The 22452-nt window shown below is 44.2% G+C and overlaps 2 protein-coding genes and 1 pseudogene across 3 annotated transcripts; all 3 read left to right on the top strand.

Moving 5' to 3' along the window:
- The first annotated feature begins 2125 nt into the window (after window positions 1-2125).
- On the top strand, window positions 2126-4515 carry Sprr4 (small proline rich protein 4). Its single transcript, XM_087203446.1, is given in 2 exon segments — window positions 2126-2255; window positions 4289-4515. Coding segments are annotated over 2 exon segments (357 nt in total).
- Window positions 4516-15615: 11100 nt separating this feature from the next.
- Window positions 15616-17882, top strand: LOC101716973 (uncharacterized). Of its 2 annotated transcripts, none has more exons than XM_021249506.2 (2): window positions 15616-15946; window positions 17218-17882. In XM_021249506.2, exon 2 carries the CDS (start codon window positions 17237-17239, stop codon window positions 17552-17554), a length of 318 nt encoding a protein of 105 aa, XP_021105165.2. In that variant the 5' UTR covers window positions 15616-15946; window positions 17218-17236; the 3' UTR covers window positions 17555-17882. The 2 variants fall into 2 exon arrangements, with proteins under 2 accessions (XP_021105165.2, XP_021105164.2); XM_021249505.2 differs by lacking the exon at window positions 15616-15946 and adding an exon at window positions 15988-16138 and having other exon boundaries at window positions 17218-17881.
- Window positions 17883-19693: 1811 nt separating this feature from the next.
- LOC101697742 (prefoldin subunit 6 pseudogene) lies at window positions 19694-20126 on the top strand (annotated as a pseudogene).
- Window positions 20127-22452: the final 2326 nt, after the last annotated feature.

Here is a 22452-nt window from a genome sequence, read left to right as displayed (position 1 = left end):
GGGGAGGTGTTTTATAAGTTTGGTAGGGATTAATGACTAATGAAAAATGGACCTGTCCCTGGCAGTGTGGGAAGAAGATTCAGTCAGGGTCTCTCAGAGGAAGGAGGAAGGACAGGCATGGAGTGCAGGGAATCATGGAGGAAGGAAGGAGGGAGCCTGGAACAAGAAAACGCAGAGACCTCCAAAATCAGCACCCTAATTTATCCTCAGTGGAGCTGCTAAGAAGCTACCCAGGAGGTCAGTTCTTCAGTTGGCTGAAAATAGCTAAGTCAGGAGACCCATGATCCAACCCTGGCCTGGACATTAATCTCTGTATGATCTCAGGCAAGGCACATCCTCATTCCAAGTCCAGTTTTCCTCTCTATGAAACCAGGATATTATGTCAAATGGGGAAACTGACTGCCAAGGTTTTCAAAAGTGCAACGTGCTAAATGCGCATGAGGTTGACTGTGTTAGATGTTCATGATGCGGCAGACACAGTCTCTTCAAGGCCACCATGGTTAAGTCTGTATCTCCTGGAGAACCCTCCAAAGTGATGACTGTGTTCCTATCATAGACAGAATTCTTCAAAACTAATCAGGAGTTGTTTACTGATAAAGTAAGAGGCCAGTGGTGGAGTTGGGAAGAATAGAGAGGACTCAAGTTCATTCCCGAAGCCATGGGAGAGAGGAATGAGGGAGTGGAATTGGCCATCATTCGGAGGCCACAGGCACAGAGCGATGCTCTCCCGGTGCCAGGCTTGTGAATATGCCTCACTTGGGGCCAGGTCTGTCTTGCTGCCTAGGTCCCTGCAGGATAATTGAGGTCAGGATAAGCAGGAAGGAGTGGGAGAGAAGAAATGAAGTGGTACAGGTGGAGAGGAGAGGAAGACGGGGTGCAGGTGGAATGGAGAACGAGATGGAATGCAAAACCCCAAAGCTGAAAGCCAGGAAATCACATTTTTAATATCAATAAGCTGGGGAGTAGGAGGTAGAGGAGGCCTGGTCTGGAGGGGGAAATTAAGAGAAGGGTTAACTTTTAAACGTGGATGACTCTGAACAATGAGCAGTACCTGGTCTACCTGGGATGGAAAGTTCAGAAAAGCTTATTAGTCATGGTCCCCACCCAGTGACAACCATGCATCCATGGTGGAGATGCTGTGGTTGTACTGGAAACCTACTCTGGTCCAGCCCACCAGCACCACCAACCTTACCTCCACTCACTACATCTTGTGGGACATTTCATTTAACTCCTTTGGGCTGGGTTTTTACACTGTAAAATCAGATGCACTCTACGCAACATAGTGTTGTGGGATTAAATAGGGCAAGGAGTTTGAAAAATGCTTGGGAAAGTACACTGAGGTGTTTCTGTCATTTTCCAGGCAGGCTTTCACTTGGTTGTAGAAATTACAGCAATGATCCCATTGATGGCTTCTTATGGGGCAGGATCCTGAGGCTTGGGGTGGTGGCCAAAGGGCGATCAGCCTTCCAGAGCTGACCTGTGTTCCTCACCCCAGGGCCTGAGACCAAGTGCAGGGCCAGGGTTCCTTCCTCCCATCTGGGTACATCCTTCAGTAGGGTTGTTAGATTTAACAAATAAGTCTGCTGGGTATGGCGGCACATGCCTAGTATGCCAGCATTCTGGAGGCTGAGACAAGATAATCACAAGTTCCAGCCCGGTCTGGGCAATTTAGAGACTTAGTGAGACCCTGTCTCAAAATATAAAATAAAAAGTTTAAAAACGGGGCCAGGGATTTAGCTCAGTGTTTTTGCTCCCTGCTGCGCAAGCACAAGGACCTGAGTGAGTTCAATCCCCAGTACCAAAAATTAAAAAATAAAAAAGTGAAAAAGGGCTGGGAACATAGCTCAGTGTGAAGATCCTGGGTTCAGCCCCCATTACCAAACCAAACCAAACCAAACTGAACCAGACCAAACCCAGCCTACCCATTTAAATTTGCATTTCAGGTAAATGAATAATTTTCTAATGTATATGTGACTTGTGCAATAATCGCGACATGCACTAGAAAATGCTGTGGTTCACTCCGAATACAAATTTTACCCGGACTTCCATTTTCTGTGCAAGTCTACTTCAGGCACTGTGTTATCCTCACCCTGTTGGTGCACAGCCATCAGCAGCCCACCTCCCGATGGGCAGGTGGGGACAGCACCGCCACGTGCTGGGCTCCTTTCACATCTTCTTCGGCCACGGCTCCAGGGGAAGCCACGTAGACCTTTGCATGAACAGCGCCTGCAGACCAGGAAACATGTGGACCCTGGGTACTGGAGATAAGACTGGGTACAGATGGCTCCTGTGGCTGGCCACTGACTTCTCCCTCTATCATGGTTAAAAGTCTTTGAATCATCTAGGTTTGAATTCAAATCCCACGTCTGCTGTTTATTTCCTAAGTGATCTCTCTTAGCCTCGTTTCTCATCTGCAGAATGATAATAATGGCACTTTCTAGCTTGGCCATAAAGATGGAATGAAATAATAAGCATAAAAGTCATAAATGAGGCACACAGAGAGTAGGCAAAAAGGATAATAATTAGCAACAAGAGGATGTTCCTGCTTTTTGTCAGGATTGCTGCAAACTCTATCCTTCCCCTCTTTCTCCTCCTTCCTCAAGGTTTTTTTTTTTCACAGCTTTCTGTCTGAGAAGAACTCCTCAGCATTGCTCTGTTTTTAAAAGCTCTTGAGTCCTTGAGTTTGAGCAAATGCCTTTGGTGGGTGAAATCAGCTTGAGCACAGGGAGCCAGGGTGCTGGAAATGCCTGGTGGGTGGTTTGCATCAAAACAGGCCGATAAAGCAAGTTCCTGGAGGAAGTGCAGGCGGGAGAAGTGGGTGAGGAATTCTCTGTGAGGTGGCTAGCAGGGCCCTGCCAAGGGCCCTGGGCAGTCTGGGGGCCCTTATATGGGTGCCCGGATTGGCTGCTCCTAAGCAGCCCTCGGCCTTCTCTCCCAGGGCCCAGCTCTCTCCCCCGAGTAAGTGGGGGGACTGGTCCTTCTGGGATCTGCTGGGCTCTTTCCTTCTTCTTGGACTATCTGGAGCTGCTAGGCCAAGCTCCTGTCTCATTCTTGGGCAATCAGCAAAATGACACAGTCTCCTGACAATTATGGAAATGTCACGGTAACTATTATTGTGAAATGTAATCTCCATTCCCACACCATTGCTATGTATGACTTATTTCCTGATTCTGGGCTGGACTCCTCAACAAGAGGATTTTTCTCACTGAAAGACAACTATTTACAGCTGTGGCATTTTATAGCAATTTTGAATCTTACTTAAAGCTTTTTCATACTCAATCTTATCTTTTGGCTCCACAACAAGCTCGAACCTTGCATTTACGGAAGGCATATTGGATATTGTAGTTCATACTTGCAGTCTTCACACCTTACTATTCTGATTGTCACCTCTCCATGTTTGGGGACCTATACTTCCTATCTATAATCACTAACGCAGAAGCCCGAGGTGTGCTGCCTGCATAGAAAGCCAGAGATACTCATTATTACCTATTCAATCTTTGCTTAAATGTTCAGGAACAGCAGGATGTGTCCAGGGATTCCTGGCAGTCAGTGGCCGGTTTGCATTAGAACCCACGCCTGAGCCTGCCTGGCTATTGTTCTTTGCTTTGAGCCAGGCCGTCTTTGGGTAAAACATTCTCCCATGGTCCTTTGCCTCCTGTGATCTATCAGCCCCTGCCATTCTCCCATTTTCAACTCTCCTTGGAAGCCTAGAACCACCATCTTAGTCACAGTAAGTGACTCCCGAGCATCTCAAGGTGAGTCAGAAGTGGAGTGGGCACAGCAGCCGGGCATCTGTGTTCCTGGTATCCTCTTTCTCCAGACCCATTGCTACACAACCCCTTCGTCTAAAACGGGCTACTCCTCCTCTTCCTCGAGCCCTTCTTTGCTTGTGCTCCCTGTCTGCCTCTTCCAAGGTAGCCAGTTGAGGTCTCCAGATCCATTAGCAAAGATAGAATGTCTTAGACTTGGAAATGCCTGGGCTTCTTTTTAATCCTAAACTCAGCCCCTCACCTTATTTCCTGGTAAGACTGGGAAATAAATCATGTGTTCAGTGAAGTCAGGAGTTCATGGGAGGATGAGGGAAATGGGGGATAAGACCAGTGTGAAAGCAGGAAGGGAGGAAGAGAGGGCAATCACAATGGGTTCAATGGAATCGAGGCTGCCAGTCACAGATCACACACGTGGCAGTCGGAAAAGCCACCCCGCTAGGAGTCAGGGAGGAGCGACGGAAGGGGCCTTCTCATGATGTCACTGCACAGGTTTCCCCCAGGCGCGTCTCTTCCTTGAGCAACGTCTTCTCGGCAACAGCAGCGCCCAAGGTGCCCACCCCAGTAGCCCCAGCAGCAGCAGGTGAAGCAGTCCTGCCAGCCATCCCCAGTCAAGTGTCAAGAGACCTGCTCACCCCAAACCAAGGATCCATGTGCTCCCCAGGCCAAGAAGCAACGTCCACCCAATGGCATGGACCAGCAGGAGTGCCCCTCAGCCCAGCAAGCCCCCAAGAATAAACAGAAGTGAAGACACACTGGGCATTGCCACCTGCCCATCACCCAGGCTACCAGATGGAGCTGCCTCTTCCTCCTGCTCCTCCTTCCTCCAGTTCCATCTAAGCAGGAGCCAATGAAGCACTGCAAGAATTTGTTCCCATCAAACCACTCCACAAATACAAGGCTTCTTCTGTATTCCACATTGGATTCTTCTATGGGCCTCCCTGATGCTCTCTCGGGTGGGCCTGAAAGAGACTCTATCCTCTCCAGTCTCTAGCTTTGCCAATGCTATGGCTGGATTCAGGTTCCAAAGCAAAGAAAGTATCTGGGCATCTTCTGGGCTTCTGCCCTGATAAAAGGGTAGAACTGAAAGACGGTTCTCAATCCCTCCCCAGTGCCCCCTCTCCGGCCTTCTCTCCTATTTCCCATGAGAAGACTTTTGTGTTTCTTTTAATAAAATTTGTCTCCTTCTTGGACTGACTTTCCCCTCCTCTTCTCAGCGGGATTCTGGGAACCAGTTATTGGTTTAGAGGTAATGTTTTGGGGAAGCGACCGTGTTCGTATCTGTCTGTGAGACTTCAGGGAGTCGCTCTGATTAGAACAATTACTCTCTGAAAGCTCATGATGGGGGAAAGTCGCATCTCTGATGTCAGACGTGGGAGAACAAATGCAGGGACAGGGAACAAGAGTCTGAGAGATTCTTGCTTAACTAAGCCCATCTAGGAAGATCAAACAGGAAGGAAACGTTTAGTTCCTACCATTGGAAATCCAGCCTATCTGATTATGTGGGTTTTGCCTCTCTCGGCAGCTGTCATTCTGAAATATCAGACAAAATATACATAAATGGCTTGAGTGCTGCAAAACATTTATACAGAAATGTGAAAATAACTTTTTCACGTACTAGTTTATTGTTTACTCATTTTCCATTCCCTTACTAGCACATTCTAGTGTGAATTTGGTTTTTCATTCGGCCAACCTCTTTTCCCAGAGCTACACTGGGACAATCTATCCTGAGTCTCAGTGTCCTCTTTGGAAGTCGAAGTCATTTTCTTACTCAAGAAGAACATTGTCCTGGAGATGGTGACATACAGAGGACTTGTACAAAGTGTACAGGCCGTGGTTTTGTCAGTTAGTCCAACTCTATGCCGCTTATACAAGAAGTTCGATTTGTGCAGTTGCTGTCCTCACCCTCCTAACCCTGGTGTGAGACTGGTCTCCCACACCAGAAAGAAGGAGCAAACCTCCTACGTGTAAAAAGAGATGAGTCTTTGAAGTAGAGACCCTGGGAAAAGTGTAGCTAAACACACAGCCAGACTCTCTACCTTTGGATTTTATTCTTTTGGGATTTTTCTCACTGAATTTTAGTTGTCACCATCAGCAACATCAACAATAAATTGCTTCTTCATTGAACATACTTGTCGGAAAAGGAATTAGCAACCACCTTCTCTGTTTACCCTTAGTATCACTGCCCGTGGCTGATAGTTTCAAGTAGTGATTGTTTAAAGGTGGGTAGAGATATTAACAAGGAAAGTCGAAGTGTTGCCAAAACAATATTTAGAAATGATTGTTTTTAACCCCAAGGAACTCTTTGACAGCCTTTCTGCACCCTAATCCCTGCATCCTGAAGTGACTCCCCTCTGTCACTCAGAGGGGCTTATGGCTGATGGCAGCCCCCTTTCTGGATTCCTTTCATCCAAGTCCTGCCATTGTCTTGGTCACCACTTGTGAGTGCCATGTCCCAGGAAGACCCTGACAAGTCCTCCCACTGACTTTTGGTTTCTGGGGCTGACAGAATTGCACAGTTCAGTTTCTAGGACAGCCAGAAACGATAGAGACAATGACTGTTTCTGCTATTGCTTGTGTTTCAGGTCACTAGCTCACTGGAGAAGGGAACATGCCCATGGGTTCCATCCCAACGGCCAAGGACAGAGTCTTATCTGTCTAGGGAGTTCTGAGGACCCATTGCCTCATAAAAATGCTTTCATGTAATTTTGTCTTTCAAAGGTTTACAAAGCAAAATTGACCTATATCAAAATCCTACTGATACACGTGGTGAGAGGAGTGATTTCTTCACTACTGGTTCCTTTCTATGTAAAGCAAGATACTGCCAGAATGCAAAGGGACACTGTGTACTGTTTTGTTGAACTTCACTGACCAAAAGAGGACCCAAGAGCTCCCCCTAAATCCTGTATATTCCACAGTACAGATACTCTTCATCTACTCCAAATTTCCCTCACAAAACCCAAAACACATCATTATCCAACAATACCGAGTAATTTACTTTTCTCTAAATACAGTGCACATTTAGTTTTGATGCTTCTTGCTGTGTCTGTGTGTGTTTTGTTTATGCTATTCCTTTTGCCTAGAATATCAGTTTTCCACTTTGCTGCTTAGGATATCCTCTTAGTTTTAAAAGTTTGGTTCATGAATTTCCATGGAATCTCACTTAAGTTAGAAAGAACTGGTAACATCCATCATAACTTTGTGTAAATTTTATGAATATACTTATTTTATTAATTAAGTGTATAGTTATTTTCATTATAGTTCCCTTTTTTGTGGTACTGGGGATTGAACCCAAAGCCTTTTCATGGAGCTACATTCCAATCCCTTTTTATTACTTTTCTTTGAAACCTATCTTGCTAAGTCACTAAATTGCCCAGGCTGCGCTTGAACTTGCAATCCTCCTGCTTCAGCCTCCCAGAGTGTTGGAATTACAGGCACGCACCACTATGGCCAGTTTATAATTCACTCTTTGTGTGTCTAACTCCCCTATTTTATTATGAAGCCATCAGGCACAGGGACTTATTGATCTCACTATCCCCAAATCTACAGTGACTGGATTTCCAAAAGCATGGAAGAACTGCTTCTGGGGAAGAGGAGGGTAGCTTAGGGCAAACCAGCATTTTTGCGTTAATCTGAACAAAATTTATAAGTGTTCTGCACTTAGCTGCTCTCCCAAAGACTCCAGAGAGAAGAGAGGCAGAGAGAGGAGCCAAAAACTGTTACCCTAGGATAATTGATGAATTATGAACATAGCAGAATAAATGTCTAGGCCTTTCACTGCGAAAGACCTTCACTGAGGACCGAGAAACCAAGAAGGTTGGTAGGTTCTTTGAGGGAACTCAATCAAGTGATGGCTTTGTCACCCAACACAAACTCAGTGAACCCTAGGAATGGTTAGGTTAGGATATTATGTACCTAAGCAGAAAGTCTCTGAGAAGCAGAGTCAAATATTTAGCAAGCTTAGAGTCGATGGTGAGCTTGCAACCTTCTGGAAGATTTAGCATTTCAAGAGTTAAGAACTTAAGGCCAGGGGAGAATCTGATCTGTGGAATAGAAGCCAAATAGTTGTCCTCTTTGAGGACACTCATGACTGGGAGGGGACAAAATGGAACTTCCTGGGGAAAACGTTTTAAGTGTCATGGATTGTGGTTATATAGGTACATAATTATATCAAACAATACAACAAGGTGTACATAAGATTTGTGCCATTTTGGGGTTAGTTCATCCTCAGTAAAAACAGAAGTAGCATTAAAATTATACATACTGGGGCCAGGGATTTAGCTCAGTGGTTCTGCCGCCTGCCTCGCAAGTGCAAGGTCCAGAGTTCAATCCCCAGTACTCAAAAGAAAAAAAATTATGTCTATTATCTTAAGTAAATTTAATGAAAGTTACATGACATTTATATTAAAAATATGAAACATCACTGATAGAAAGAAATAATAAAGAGATATGTCATTTTCATTTATTGAAAAATTATTTTATAGAGATATCAATTATCCTTAAGTTGATCTAAGATATGCAAATTAGAATAAAGCCCTGATACCACTACACAGTTCAACAAATGGGCTAAGATTAAAAGGACAGACAATACCAGGTGTCAGTGTGGATTTGGATATTTAGGCACTGTCATAAATTGTTGATGACAATGTAAGCTGGAAATCCACTTTAGAAAACTATTAAACATTGTTTTATAAAACTAAGCATGTGCATCCACATCCCAGAAATTTCACTCTTCAGTATATACACAATGGAAATGTCTATATGTGCTTGATAAAGCACAACCACAAAAATGTTTATAGTAGCTGTATGTATTTGTAATATAATTCCAATTGAAGGTTTCTCAAACATTCATTACTAGTAGAGTGGATGTGATATATTCATACAATGAAATATCATGATTAGACAAACCACACTACATAACATTGATAGATCTTATAAACATTCAAGAAAATGGACATCAAAAGTACATATTGCATGATTTTTATGTAAGTCAAAATGACTGGAAGATGAACTTTAAAGGAACTTCGTAAAGTTTTGTCTGTATTTGGGAGCTAGTTAAATAGATAAGGTCACTTTGTGAAAATTATTGAGCTGTTTGTACTTTCCTATATATTATATTTGTAATAGAAGAAAAAAGAATTGAAATGTGTTCTGTACATGTACCAATTCCTTACAGTGAATGTGATCATGATGTAGTGTTAACACATACTACTGAAAGTAAAATATATATATATGTATATATATAAACATATATTTAAAAAGTACCTAGCCACATTTCCATCCTGATTGGTCCAAATGTTTTTCTTACTCTGCCTGCGTATACTTCCACAATTCCTACCTCATTGTATCTTCAAATCCCATCCACAACAAGTCAGTGAAATTAACGGGTTCTGGCCTTTTGAGGAAAATGTATCTGCAAAGTCCATAAGCACTGCAGGAGGGGAAGGAATGTTCACTACACTGTCTTCCCACCTTTTCTTCTCCTCCTCATTCCACTTGTCCAGAAATTCTCTCCACCCTAGGAAAAAACAAACAAACACTGTCCCTTCCCACCTGATACATCTGTCACAAACTTGGCTGCCTCATGTTCTCTAGCCCTCCTCTTCTGCCCAGGACCTTTAGGGGCCAACTGACTGGCCCTGGTGATCTGCAGTGAAGCTTTTCAGACCAGATATTCATTTCCTTTGTGAAACAGGTTTTGTAGCCAGGCTGAACAAAGTTGAATCTCAGCTTCTCCATTTCCATGCTATGTGATTGTATCTAGTCACTTAGGTCGAAAGCCTTAATCTTCTCATACATGAAGAACTATAATCTTTTAATAACAATTATTCACAGCATTTTTGTAAGGATATGTAATATGCTCATTAAATGATGGATCTAATATTGTCATTTACATCTGTAGAAGGGGACTGCCTGACCATTAATCAAGGATACTCCAATGCCTAGGAGGTGGTCATGTGGAAGGCTTTTCACTTGGGCTCAGAAATCTATGCTCAAACTAACTATGATCTATTTCCCACCCAAGGGGAGCTCTGTCCTGTACTGGGAAAGAGGAACACTGGATTCTGTTTCTGGCTCTGCTACTAACTACTTCCCATTCTTAAATTAGGTGAATCCTCACATACTTTTAGGCTTTTGCATTTTTATGGATCCTATTTCATACTCCACCCTCTCCACCCCCGTTAGAGGGAGCTAGTAATTTCCTAATAAGCAAAGTATAAGTAATTGGGACATAGAAGTCCAAAATCAAGATAAATAAGTAAATAAATTAGAAGGTAAGTAAATAATTAGATACAGGGTAAGAGTCCACGAACAGTTTCAGACTGTGGTAGCCAGACAGGAGAAATTGCACCTGTGAGTGTTGGGTAATTTTGAAAGATAAAGATTCATTTTGTGTTTTATAAATGGGCAAGGGAGAGGGGAGGGCCGTGGAGGACACCGGGATCTGCCACCCTGAAATGTTCCGCTTTGCTATAAGGATTATTTTGATCTGAAGGAAACTAAGGATCAACAGCTACAGCTGCAGCTCCTCTTATCTGCCAAAAGCAATAGGGAAACATAAACTTCCTTTGTGAGGAGCATAAACTTCCCTTTCTCCTGGCCAGTGTGAGGAGAGCAGCCTTCACCACAGCAGCCAGAGAGCCACAATCCTTCCTAAAACAACCCTTATCTCTGCTAGTTCCCCTTAAATTTCGCACTCACTTCCCACAATTTATTATCTCCTTAATTCCAAATGTTCTGCCTTTTGTTTTGGCTTTGTTTTCATTTTTTAAAAATAGCTTAAGACATAGTTCAGGTACTACGCAATGCATCCATTTAAAGCATAAAATCTAATGGTTTTAGTGTGTCCGCAGTGTTGGACAATCTTCACCACAATCAATTTGGGAATGTTTTCACCACATAGAAAAGAAACTGCAGTCATTAGCATCGTTCCCCATTTCTCCCCCACCTCAAGTGTTCTGATTCCCATCCCAATAATCCACCTTCTGTCTCCATATTATCTGCCTATTCTTGACACATAGTTTTCTACTTCTTCTATTTAACTGTTACTACATATGCTTTGACCAACATCTCATCTTCCCCTTCCAACCACCCAATTATATGGTAATCACCATTCTACACTCTGCTTCCATTACTTCCCCCTTCCTTTTAATTTTTTATTTGACACAGGATCATACCAAAAAATCATTGCCCAAACCAGTGTCATGGAGCAGGTCCCCTCTGCTTTTCTCTGCTTTTAAATTTAATTGCATCCTTCTAATGTGGATTTTCAGTTTCCCTGACACCATAGACCAAGAGTCTATGAAAAGACTGTCTTTCCCCCTTGTGCGCTTGTGGCACTTTTGTCAAAAATCAGTTAGATGTAAATGTATGGACCTATGCTTAGAGTTTCTATTCTGTTCCATCAGTCTGCATCTGTTTTTACACTAGTGCTATGCTACTTTAGTTACTATAGTTTTATAGTATACTTTGAAGTCAGGTAGTATGTTGCATTCAACTTTGCTTTTTTTGTTCAAGATTGCTTTGATTGTTTGGGAGTTTTCTGTGATTTTGTATAAATTTTAAGATTTTATTTCTGCTTCTGAATCTCACCATTTCTTTGAGTTTCACTTCTCTGTAAAGCTTCTATGCATGTAAAATATTAATATTAATAGAAATAAAACTCGTATGCCTTCTTGCCTATCAATCTGCCTTTTGTCAGTTAACTTTGGAGGCCCCCATCATGGACTCTAAGAGGGTAGAGGAAAAGATTTTCCTATTTAACAGCAGAAAAGAGTATTTTGTTAGTATATTGGGACTCCCGAAGTCATAATCTGCCCTGGCCAAAGGCTCCTTGGAGGCAGGATATTTGGACCTTTAACTCACCGGATAGTCTTCATACCATGTATGTGATGGTGTCCAGGAAGGTGGCCCCAAATCATCTCCTGGCTCCAGGGTACTGGACCTAGGGCCAGCCCTGCCAAACCAGCCTAAGCTTGTCCTTCGATGATTTCCTGCAGGGAGAGTGAGGTAGGTACAAGGGTGTGTGGAAGTACTTAGTCTTCCTTTGACGGGACTTAAGTGCCTCACAAGGCTCTCAATGCCCTCAAGCCAAACACCCACGTTCATTAGCATCTACTTGCATCAACATCAGTTTCTGCCCAGGCACCTTAGCATCCACCTGTACCTCTTTCCACCTGGAGCAGTTCACAGACTGGGCTTCTCCTGCCTTGCTCAGGTACTAGGAGCTGATGCTTCTGTTAGTGATTTCCAACCCTTGTTTTATCTGGGAATGTAAAAAGATTGATTAAATAAAACTCTGTAGTGGAGCTCAGACATAGACTTTTTTTTTAAGATACTAGATGATGTGAAATGCAATCAAAGTTGAAAAGCCATTGTGTTTAGTAACTACTGTTTTCTAACTTGTTTGATCATAAAAACCACCGTGTGAATACTTTAGAAATGCGGATCTATCAGCCCTTGCCTAGCTATGTCTATTCCACTAAGATGGAGAGATTGTAGGTATATTTTTTGCAATTTCCAAAGTGATTCCCATGCTTAGGTCAGTTGAGGAACACTCGCCATTGATAGGGAGTGGATCCCAGAATCTCATAGAACACTGCATGTTTCCCCACTGGACTTCATACAGCTGGAACTTCATACTTGACATCTGACTGTCATTCAACAAGTATGTATTAATTAAATGACCGAGTAGTTCAGAAATAAAGAAAATGATGGCATTTTCTGAGTCACTAGAGGTGAGTTTCTAATAATAGATGTGCTTCTGACCATAATGAGAACAGATGCACTTGATATCTATAACCCATCCACTGTGTTCTAGTCACTCGGGAAGGTGTTTTGCATATGTTATCTCTTTTAATAACAGCTCTGAGAGCAAATATTATCATTCCAAAGTGCAGGTAAGATAAACTGAGATTCACAAAGGCCTCAGAATCATACTGCTGGATTTGCATCTTGGCCTAAAAGATGAGGGATGAGGGAAGGTTCATTGGTTCATTCATCATTGGTTCTGCTGCTGAGCAACCAACAGAGCCTGGAACGAGTCTTTTCCCCCACTTGTCTTCTCTCCCTCCTAGATTGAGAGACTGAGTAGAGGCTCTGTGCTGCTATGAGTTCATTTCTCTCTTTTCTGAACCCATATTTGCAAACTTAGCTTCTCCTCCCTGCAGGGCCAAAGTGTTCTACAGAACCCTCACACCTGGCATCTGGTGTTCCTTCCTTCTTTTCTTGGTGGGACGTTCTGCATGTTAGGGAGACTTTTTAAAACTGATTATCTGAATTGAACAAGCAACACTCTGCTCCCCCTGACTCTGCTACATAATCAGAGAGGACGAGGGGATGTAAGACTCTCTTGAGACTATGTGTTTCTAAATGTTACTGTTTTAAATACACACACCTATGGGTAAATGGAGGAAACTCAAAATCTGCATGACCTGTGAAGGTCTGGGCCTTGAGGAAGTGGGGAGGAAGAAGTAACCAGACCACAGAATAAGTTTAGAGTCATTACTCTGCCCTAGTTTGCAGACATTTCTCAGCCTGAGCAGAGGCTCCAGGCAATGGGACAAAATGATCGATGTGGGAAGAACGGCAGCATTCCAGGTCTTGAGCAGGGCTCCTGGCAAGGCTGAGAATCCTGAGAAATGTACTTCCTGTCTGAAGTTGCCCATTCCTCTCTTTCTATATGGAGGGCCTGATGCAACAGCTAACCTAACCCTGGTGGTGAGGAAATTCACAAGCTTCTAAGAGGAGAAAGAGCCTTATCACAAGTCACCAAGCGAGCTTTAAATAAACAGAAAGAACAATGTCAGGGCCAAGAGAGAGTTCCAGAGGCTGCAAGCCACAGCAGCCTCGAGTCGGGCAAAGGAAGTACAGGCTGGGGCAAGCAGGAGAGCCTGGGCATGGGTAGCTATCTGGTGAGATTGCTTCACACCCAGGGCAGCACACAGAAGTGCACCTGCTTTGGAGGAGGTTGGGTAAGGAAAGAGACCCAAGCTTGCCTAGAGGAGACTCTTGAAGAGAGGCAGGAAGCTTGGGGCTCAGGTGTGGTGGTGGTGCTGGCCCCAGCCCAGAGCAAGGTGTGTCATTATCCCGGCTCATAATGAAACAGATGGGCAAGGAAGGCAGAAGTGCCTTGTGACCTTCACTGGGCCCTCAAGCCCCTTCTCAGCTCATCCCACAGACCCATCACAAGGGAATAGAATGTTTTTCAGCAGTAGCCCATCCTCTCTTCACATGTAATGACATTTAGTGTACAATCACCGATTTCTGAGCCCCTACTACACAGCCGACACTGTGTGAGGGTGGATATGAACCAATGGCTATTGGGATTCAGTGGGAAGCCACCTGAACTCAAGTTCACAAGAGGTGACCCAGTTACAGTCAGCAGGGGCTCCAGGACTACCTACTTGTGTGTTTGGAGAGGGCAGTAAGGGTTGAGGTGAAGGAGAGAAGCCATCCACACACTGGAATTTTAAGGTAAAGTGGCCACGCCTATTATCAAATTGTGCTTATAATGCAGCCCTGCATCGTGACCTCAGTCCACGTTATATTGTTTAGAGGAAATTGCCAGTGTAAAGCCTCAGGAACCCTTGGTCTTATGACCCTAGGAAAGAAAAGTCGTGTGGCAGGACTAATCTTCAGAAGCTGAGCATCATGGAGGGAGGCCACATGCTGGGTCGGTACTCAGAGGCACCATCAGCGCCTCACTGGTCAGAGAACCCGGGCCTTGACACTGTGCTATAGTGAGACCTCTTCAGAGGGAAACCAACTGCACTCACAGTAAATAAGTTGTCAAGTTAGCCTTTTCCTTTCTCCCTCAGGCCCCGGCACACTGAGTTGATGTTGAACTAAATGAGTCTCTTGTTTCCACCAATGCTAATTCACCCCCTTCTATTTTTAGCTGAACTAGGAATACCTATTGTTTATCCCTACTTCAGATTCATCTTTGCTACCATTAAAGGCTCTTTAATGGTAGGGCTCTTTCTGTTTCACCACTCACCAAAGCTTCCCCAGAACTGTGAGGGGACCCAGAGGCAAGCCAATAAGTCCCCTCTCATAATGTATCGGCCTTCACCATTTTTACTTCCTATGTAGGGTTCTTTTCCTTTTGGGGTTTGTTTTTTGACCTTTGGTTAGTTGTATCACCTCTCATGGCTTCAAGTCCCCGGTGATCCTTGAGATGTGAGGACTTTAGGCTTTCTGAGAGCCAGTAAGCCTAGTTACTTACACTCTCTTGGGGGACTTCCCCATCGGTTAAGGAAGTGTGGCCTTGCTCCCCAGCTACCTCCCTTGAATGGCTCGCACGGCCAGCGCAGACTGGACACTTCACTAAAATTTGTTGAATGAAGAGGAAAGAAATAAGATCGTGAGAACACTGTTGATTTGGGCGGGCATAGCTGTGACCCTGGAGTGATCACAAAGTCGGAACAGGGAAGAAAACATTGCAGTCTGCAGGTGTTGGGGCTGGAGGCAGAAGCGGGCAAAGGCGGTAGAGGGCTCAGCACCCGGGACTCCGTGGCCGGGTTTGGGGGGGAGGTAGTTAGAAAAGGCTTTCAGGTTTTCAGGTGGACGCAGAATACAGTTGGGTTAGGAAGCAGGAAAAGACCATGACCAACTGGCTGGGTAGTGGAAGGGAAAAGATTAGCCCAGAAGAGGAATTAGCTGTCGAAAACTTCGGAAGCAGCAGAGGAGTAAAGGTGTGGTTGGTGAAAGCAAAGCCGGTTTTCCCAGATTAGTAAACCAGTTAGGGAGAGGTGAGGCTGAAGTAAATATTCTGAATATGTATAGGTCAATGGAGTTGAGACAAAAATGGGAGAAATAGATGTATAGGTCTTGGGTCTGAAGAATCTCTCATCAATTTCACATCTCTAGCATTTGCCTTCACGAGGGCAGGCAGGCAGTGGTGCCTCCTCAGCTCCTCTTCTCTTCTTTTTCCCACTTGTGCAAGTGCCCAAGCATTGTCTCCCACAGAGCACAGGAGCAACCAGCGGCAGGAGAGAGGCAGCAGACGCCAGGCTCATTAAAGGACTCAGACCTCCTCCGGGGCTAACTCATTAAATCAGCCAAAGGCCTGTGGCTCGTCCCTCCCCCAACACAAGCAGGACACCGGGCACTGAGGGGGAAGGTGGCAGTGGGACCCAGGTGACATCATTGTCAGACTGCCAGTGCCATTAGATCAGGTGAGTATTTTCATCATGTAAAGCTGAGTCAAAGGGTGGTTGAGGGGAGCAGAGTGAGTCATACGTAACAAAAATGAAAACAGAGCAGCTGGGGCTCGTTCCCTGAGATGTTCATCTTATAAAAGCCAGCTGGCTGTCACATTCACAATAGATGCAAGCGACCAGACAGGCCCATTCTTCTTCAGGTACCAGGTGCGTCTCTGACTGCGAATGGTTTGGAATTCTTGCTTATTCTTTTATTATTGGAAATTGGATGAGGTGAATGTGCATGAGAATGTTGATGTAGGGTATTGGCTAGAGTTAGAGAATACTAAAACAGCTTTTTAAAAAACTGAAACCTAGGTCATGGCCTGAAGAGAATTTAGATATAGTTAAGTTGGCCATGCAGTGGACAGTCATGGAAATGGGGATTTGGGAGGAGGAGGGATTCATTCAAATGCTCACAGTTCATAGCTGACAAGGCTAAGGTTCAGGTCCACAGTACTGTCAGCAACACTACTATTCCCTCTGATGTGACCTTACTACAAAAATTTTAATTCATTGGCTGGACCTCTACTAAGTATTTATTGAGTATATTTAAGTCTGTGTGATATGTACTTTAGATAACTCAGACCAATAGAGAAGTTACCAAACTTAGCACCTACTAGGGAAGGTAATACATGTACATAAATAGATGAGATGCAAGGTAGGTAGATAGTAAGAAGGAGTTAGTTTGGGGGAGCACTGCTCATGAAGAGCTGCTTTGCTGTGGTGTGTAATGTCAGCTACCACAAAGGAGGAGTATTTGACAAGCAGAAATGGCAAAGAAAGCATTTTACAGGAGACTGGGTGAGCAGAGACCAGCAGAAAAACCATGGGGGCTTGGACATTGTCCATCCTGTAAGTCACAGGGCATTTTATGTGGAACCAAGAGTGGACAGACTGCAGTTATTTCTGGGATGCCACTGTCAAGAAGGCCTGGCATGTGGCCTCACGTGCCCAGCAGAAGCCAGCTTTCTTGAGTCCTTTTCCAATGAGGAGTATAACATGTCTGGGAAAGGAAGCAGAGCAAAGACTCCTTCTGAATCAGGACAGAACAATATGCCTTCAAGCTCCTCCTCTTGAAGGGGCTTAGAAATTACCACAACATATTTTACTTTCCCATGTAGGGTGTTAGTGAGAGCAGAGAGAGCTTCTCCCCTCTAAATGGTTCTGAAGTGAAGTCTATTTGACATTGAACTTGTCTTCCTTTCTCTTTCATTAAAAGACTGACTCAGTTTATTTGTTTCTAGGATCAACCACTGCTGAAGCATGAGTTCCCACCAGCAGAAGCAGCCCTGCCCCCCACCCCCTCAGGTTCAGCAGCATCAGGTGAAACAGCCTTGCCAGCCTCCACCTCAGGAACCATGTGTCCCCAAAACCAAGGAGCCCTGCCACCCCAAGGCACCTGAGCCCTGTCACCCCAAGGCGCCTGAGCCCTGCCACCCCAAGGCGCCTGAGCCCTGCCACCCCAAGGCACCTGAGCCCTGCCACCCCAAGGCACCTGAGCCCTGCCACCCCAAGGCACCTGAGCCATGCCCCTCAACGGTCACTCCAGCACTAGCTCAGCAGAAGACCAAGCAGAAGTAATGCGATCCACCACCAGGCCTCTGCAGAGCTGATCACTGGATGCTGAACCCCCTCTCCCATCCTGCTTATGAGTCCCTTGCCCATTGACCTGGCAACTAGAATGCTATTACCCTCTGTACTTTCTAAAAATATCCCTTGCACTCACTCTGGAGGGTTCCTGAGCCTCTGGACATCGCTGAAAGTCATACTGACTAGTGAGCTAGTCTTCCAGTGGCTCAGAGTTGATCCGAAGAGGGATTACGGGAGGAAGGGAGTGACTCTTCCCTGTTTGCCTCATCACATTAAATCGCTTTTAATGCTACACCTGATTGTGTGTGTCACTGGCCAGTCCAGCCTTCATTGCTCTCACAGCTAAAGCAGGAACCAGCACTGTAAAGATGGATCATGAGCTCTGTGGTCAGAAGATGCCTGATCCTGGCAGTGAGGCCAGTATGTGTGTGTGTGTGTGTGTGTGTGTGTGTGTGTGTGTGTGTGTGTGTTGTACACAAAGGACACTCCTGGTCTGGGACTAGGAGAGTGTCCAAGGTCCATCTGTAACCTTGCACAGCCACAGCTAGAGTAGGGCTTTCTTCTCACACCTGAGGATACAGGGTTCCTGCTTCCAGCTACTTCTGACATGAAATACTTGTGCTCAAATAATAGTTATTCTGATCAGTTGACTCCTTTTTAAAAATTATTGCAGAGAAATAGAGTGTGTACATATTCCAACCTGATTATTTGTTCTTTCTTCTCCCTTTTTGATGTCCTAAACACATGCAGCAAACACAACACATATCTACTCACACATGGTAGATTTCCATACACAGAAACTGGTATGTGCATCCACATCTCCACACACTTAGATCTCCTAAATGACACAGTTCACACATAGACACTCTGACTTGTTCACCTTATTTGGTCTTCTTTTCTCATTGAGTGCCCCTGTGAAGACACTTGATGCTACACCGGGAAGGAGAGTGGAATCCACCTTGCCTGCCCTAGAGGAATGCTGAGAGTTGATCTTCTCCACCTTCCCATACATACTCTCTCACAGAAGTACACAGCCTCCTCTACACCCATCCACCCACACATACGCCTGGTGCTCCTCTAAGTAAACATACAAGTGAATGCATCAAATCAAAAAGAAAAAAGACCAAAACTGGAATCTGGAAAGAATCCATATAGAGATTGTGTTTAAAACCCTAGGAAGAGATGTAGATAGAGACTAGGCTGGAGCTCATCAGTGGGTTGGAAAGGAAGAGTAACTGAGATCAGAGGAGAGAAGGGTATGTTTCCAGGAGAAGCACATACAACTATGTACAGTACACAGTACTTGATAGTGTGATAAATGACTGTTACTGTTTTAGGTACTCATCATAACATGCTGTGCTTTTCATCCTTCAGAGCATAATCCTACTTATATGAGTTTACTGTAAAACAGTGTGCTGCTATGCCAGTGGTAGCCTCATGTATCTCGTGTTTAACTGCAATTTGCATAATATCAAGGGGCCATCACAGATGATTGACATATACCTTTTCAGTTTGCACTTAGAAGTTGGCAGTGTGGTACTTTGTGATACACACAGATGAAATTGCTTAATAACATATTTTTCAGATTATATTTCCATCATGTGTCACATGACTGCATTGAAATTTAAATTTAAAAAATTTGGCCTATATGGAGTCTACTAGCTAATTAGAATTTTCTTTCCAGACTACTATTTGTTCAACATTAGTTTTGAAAATTTTTCTAAAACAAATCACGTCCTTTGATGTCTTGTTAATGCTTGAGATTTTTTTTAATTATATGGAAAAATGTTTAAGTACTTTTCAGTTTTGCTTTGGTTGAGTTCTATTATATTTGAATATTATTATAGCTTTTTTCCCTTGCATTGCTTTTCTTCAAATAATTTTATTTTTATATATATGTGCATTTAGTGAATGATAATAAAGTTATACATTTTAAAATTTTTTTAAAAAGGTCTAGCAGTTTTCCTGTGAAAAGTTATTAATACAAGTAAGACCAAAAGCCAGCATAACGGGAGAGAGCGTTAATACTGAAGGGAAGACAGGACCGTGGCTGGCCAGCAAAGTGAGCTAGGATACCTTCCAGATCCTGAGACCCAGTGTTCCCTCCTCCCTGCAGCATTCATCCTGGCCATGGCTGAGCTGATCCAAAAGAAGCTGCAGGGAGAAGTGGAGAAATACCAGCAACTATAGAAGGACCTGAGTAAACCCATGTTGGGAAGGCAGCAGCTTGAGGTACAACTAACAGAAAATACTATTGTGAAGGAGGAACTGGCACTGGTGGATGGGTCCAGTGTGGGTCTTTCCACTTCTGGGTCCTTTGCTGGTCAAACAGGAGCTGGAGTAGGCTCAGGCCACAGTGGAGAAGATGCTGGACTATCGCAGCTCCAATGAAGCAATAGGAATCCCAGCTTCAGGACTTGGAGCAGCAGAGGGAGACCCCTGCTCAGCTGCAGCAGGAGTTCTGGCACCCCAGGGGAAGGCAGGGGCTCCTGGGAAAGCCTGGCCCCATGGTGGGGGGCAGAAGGGAAGGGAAGAGGCAGCTCTAGGATCTATATTGTTGTAAGTAATAAAGTGTAAAAACACCAGCCAAGAAACAAAAAGTGAGAGAGAGCAGGTTGTTCTAATATAAACTTTAATGTAAAGGCGGTTCAATGAGCACCTTGTCCAAGGCATTGATCCTCCACCTTAAGAGCCAGATAGGTATCCAGAGAGGGGAAGATAATTACTTAGGGTCACCCAGAAGTCGTGTTTCTGACTCAGCCTCTGGCTTTCCCACTGAAGATCTGTCTTCCTATTTCCCCAATGAACAGCAGGTTCCAAAGGCTCTGTTGGCCAGGGCGGGAACCTGTGGGCACTGAGAACAGAGGACAAGAGGCCACTCAGGATTTTCAGAGCAACTGCAGTAGCCATTGGGGAAAGAATGGCGTTTCTCGATGAGATGAATGGTCCCTGACAAAGACGTGGGAGGTGGGAGAGAGGAGGTGCCCATGAGATACATAGGTGCTCCAAGCGCATTTGGAAAGAGCTCAGATATTTGGAAAATAAAAGACAAAAAACAATGTCCAGCAAGGTTTTCAAGTGGATGAGTAGTTGTCAGAGCAGCAGGAGAGAATGACCTCACTTGGGTCTGTAGGTGTGCACGTGTGGAAGTGACTTCCAGCTCACTCGCATGATGGAAAATGTCACTCACACCTCTAGGAACAGTCACTGTTAAGGGGACAGGCCCTGAGTAGGGCCTGGCCAGGGATACATAGAGTGCCTTGGGGTGTAAAGTCAAGGGGCCACCTAGAAAGGGATTTGACCGAAATAAACCCCAAATCCTTAAACATTTACACATCTTCTGGATTCTACTGAGACATATTCATTCCCATATACAAGTATTTATTTATTAGGGTAATCATTTCAACATTATATAAACATATACATATATTATTTTTAAAAGGTGGGAGGGGGCCGGGGATTTAGCTCAGCGGTTCCAGCACCTGCTGCGCAAGCACAAGGTCCCAAGTTCGATCCCTGGTACCAAAAAAATAAATAAATAAATGATAGAAAAATAAAAAGGTGGGAGGGAAACAAATACATTCTCTATGTAGAAAATTAATTCAACAAGTTATTGTGTCTGTAAGTGTGAGAATACAGTATAAACATATAATAATAATACTTTATTATGTGGAAAAATGCTTAGACAACAACAAGATCATATAAAATACTATGTTATCTAACACATGAGCACATCTTTCTACAAAAATGTCTGGCAGCTGTTAAGTAAAAGATACTGCTTATTGTATTCTTTTACTATCTCTATATTTTAAACATATTCTTCCCCACAAATTGAAGTAACATGCATTAAAATGTTGCTTTGTGGACAACCCACTTTGGGGCCCCTCTCCTCCTCTTAGATAGAAGCTATCCTTCTCTCAATAAATATTTTCCACTTTTAAAAAATCAAATAAAAGTGTTGATTTAAATACTTTTTTAAAAAATGCAAGGCAGGGCCAGGGATTTAGCTCAGTGGTTCCATCACTTGTCTCTCAAGCGCAAGGACCCGAGTTCGATCCTTGGTACCAAAAAGAGAAAAAAATGCAAGACAGTGCAAGTTATGAGTTAGAAGACAAATGCCCAGACACTTGCAGAAGCCTTGTAGCAGTTTCCCCAGCAGAGCCCCTAAATAGAAGAGCAGAGATCCAGGGGCCTCCGCCTGTTTTTTGTGCTGTCAGAAAATGCGCAGCGCAATTCTAAATCTTTCTCTGGGAAACCCCAATACCACTGCTCCACCTCACTTGCACAGACTCCAGTTTTATCTGCTGACTTTGACACTGCAAGCCTAAGGCTGAAGTTACCTGGCGGAGGTGGGTCTCTCATCCCAGGCTCTCTCCCACGCCACTCTTCAGTAAGCCGGATGTCCTTCGCCCAGCCAACAGTAGAGGGCAGCACATCCTGTGTGCACAACTGGAGGTACAAACTGCTCACAAGATGCTGAACTGCAGGTATGCAATGTGATTGTGGATCTCACCTAGTGCAGATTTGGTTTCCTTTCCTAAATATATTTTTGTTTCATCACTGTCACATTCACATTCTTTTGTCCTAGGAGGACCATGAGTCTATATGTGTATGATAAGAAGAGACAATTCTACCTGCTCCAGATAGAAATCTGTGAATAAGAGTTCCTACCTTGCTGCTGGCTGTTTCCTTCCTGGACATCTATGCCAACCACCTTCTTAGTCTGGTCCTCCATCTCCCTGCTTAACTTATTGGATTCTCTGCCATGTTTCTCTTCCTATCTTCTACTGTTCTTTTTTCTGGTTTATGTTCACATTCACCCAGCCTGTCCATACTGCCCACTTTCCCAGAATGAAGATGCCAGTCTGGACTTTGGGCCTCATCATGCC

The sequence above is a fragment of the Heterocephalus glaber genome, unplaced genomic scaffold (genome assembly GCF_053883595.1).
Source record: "Heterocephalus glaber isolate CG9 unplaced genomic scaffold, H.glaber_assembly_v1.0 deba00001795, whole genome shotgun sequence".
Lineage (NCBI taxonomy): Eukaryota > Metazoa > Chordata > Mammalia > Rodentia > Bathyergidae > Heterocephalus > Heterocephalus glaber.
Note: the sequence above shows the minus strand (reverse complement) of the source record. Positions and strands in the feature narration are given on the sequence as shown.

Excerpts from the sequence above, each read along its gene's own strand:
- LOC101716973 (XM_021249506.2), top strand. The coding sequence starts at position 17,237 with ATGAGTTCCCACCAGCAGAAGCAGCCCTGCCCCCCACCCCCTCAGGTT.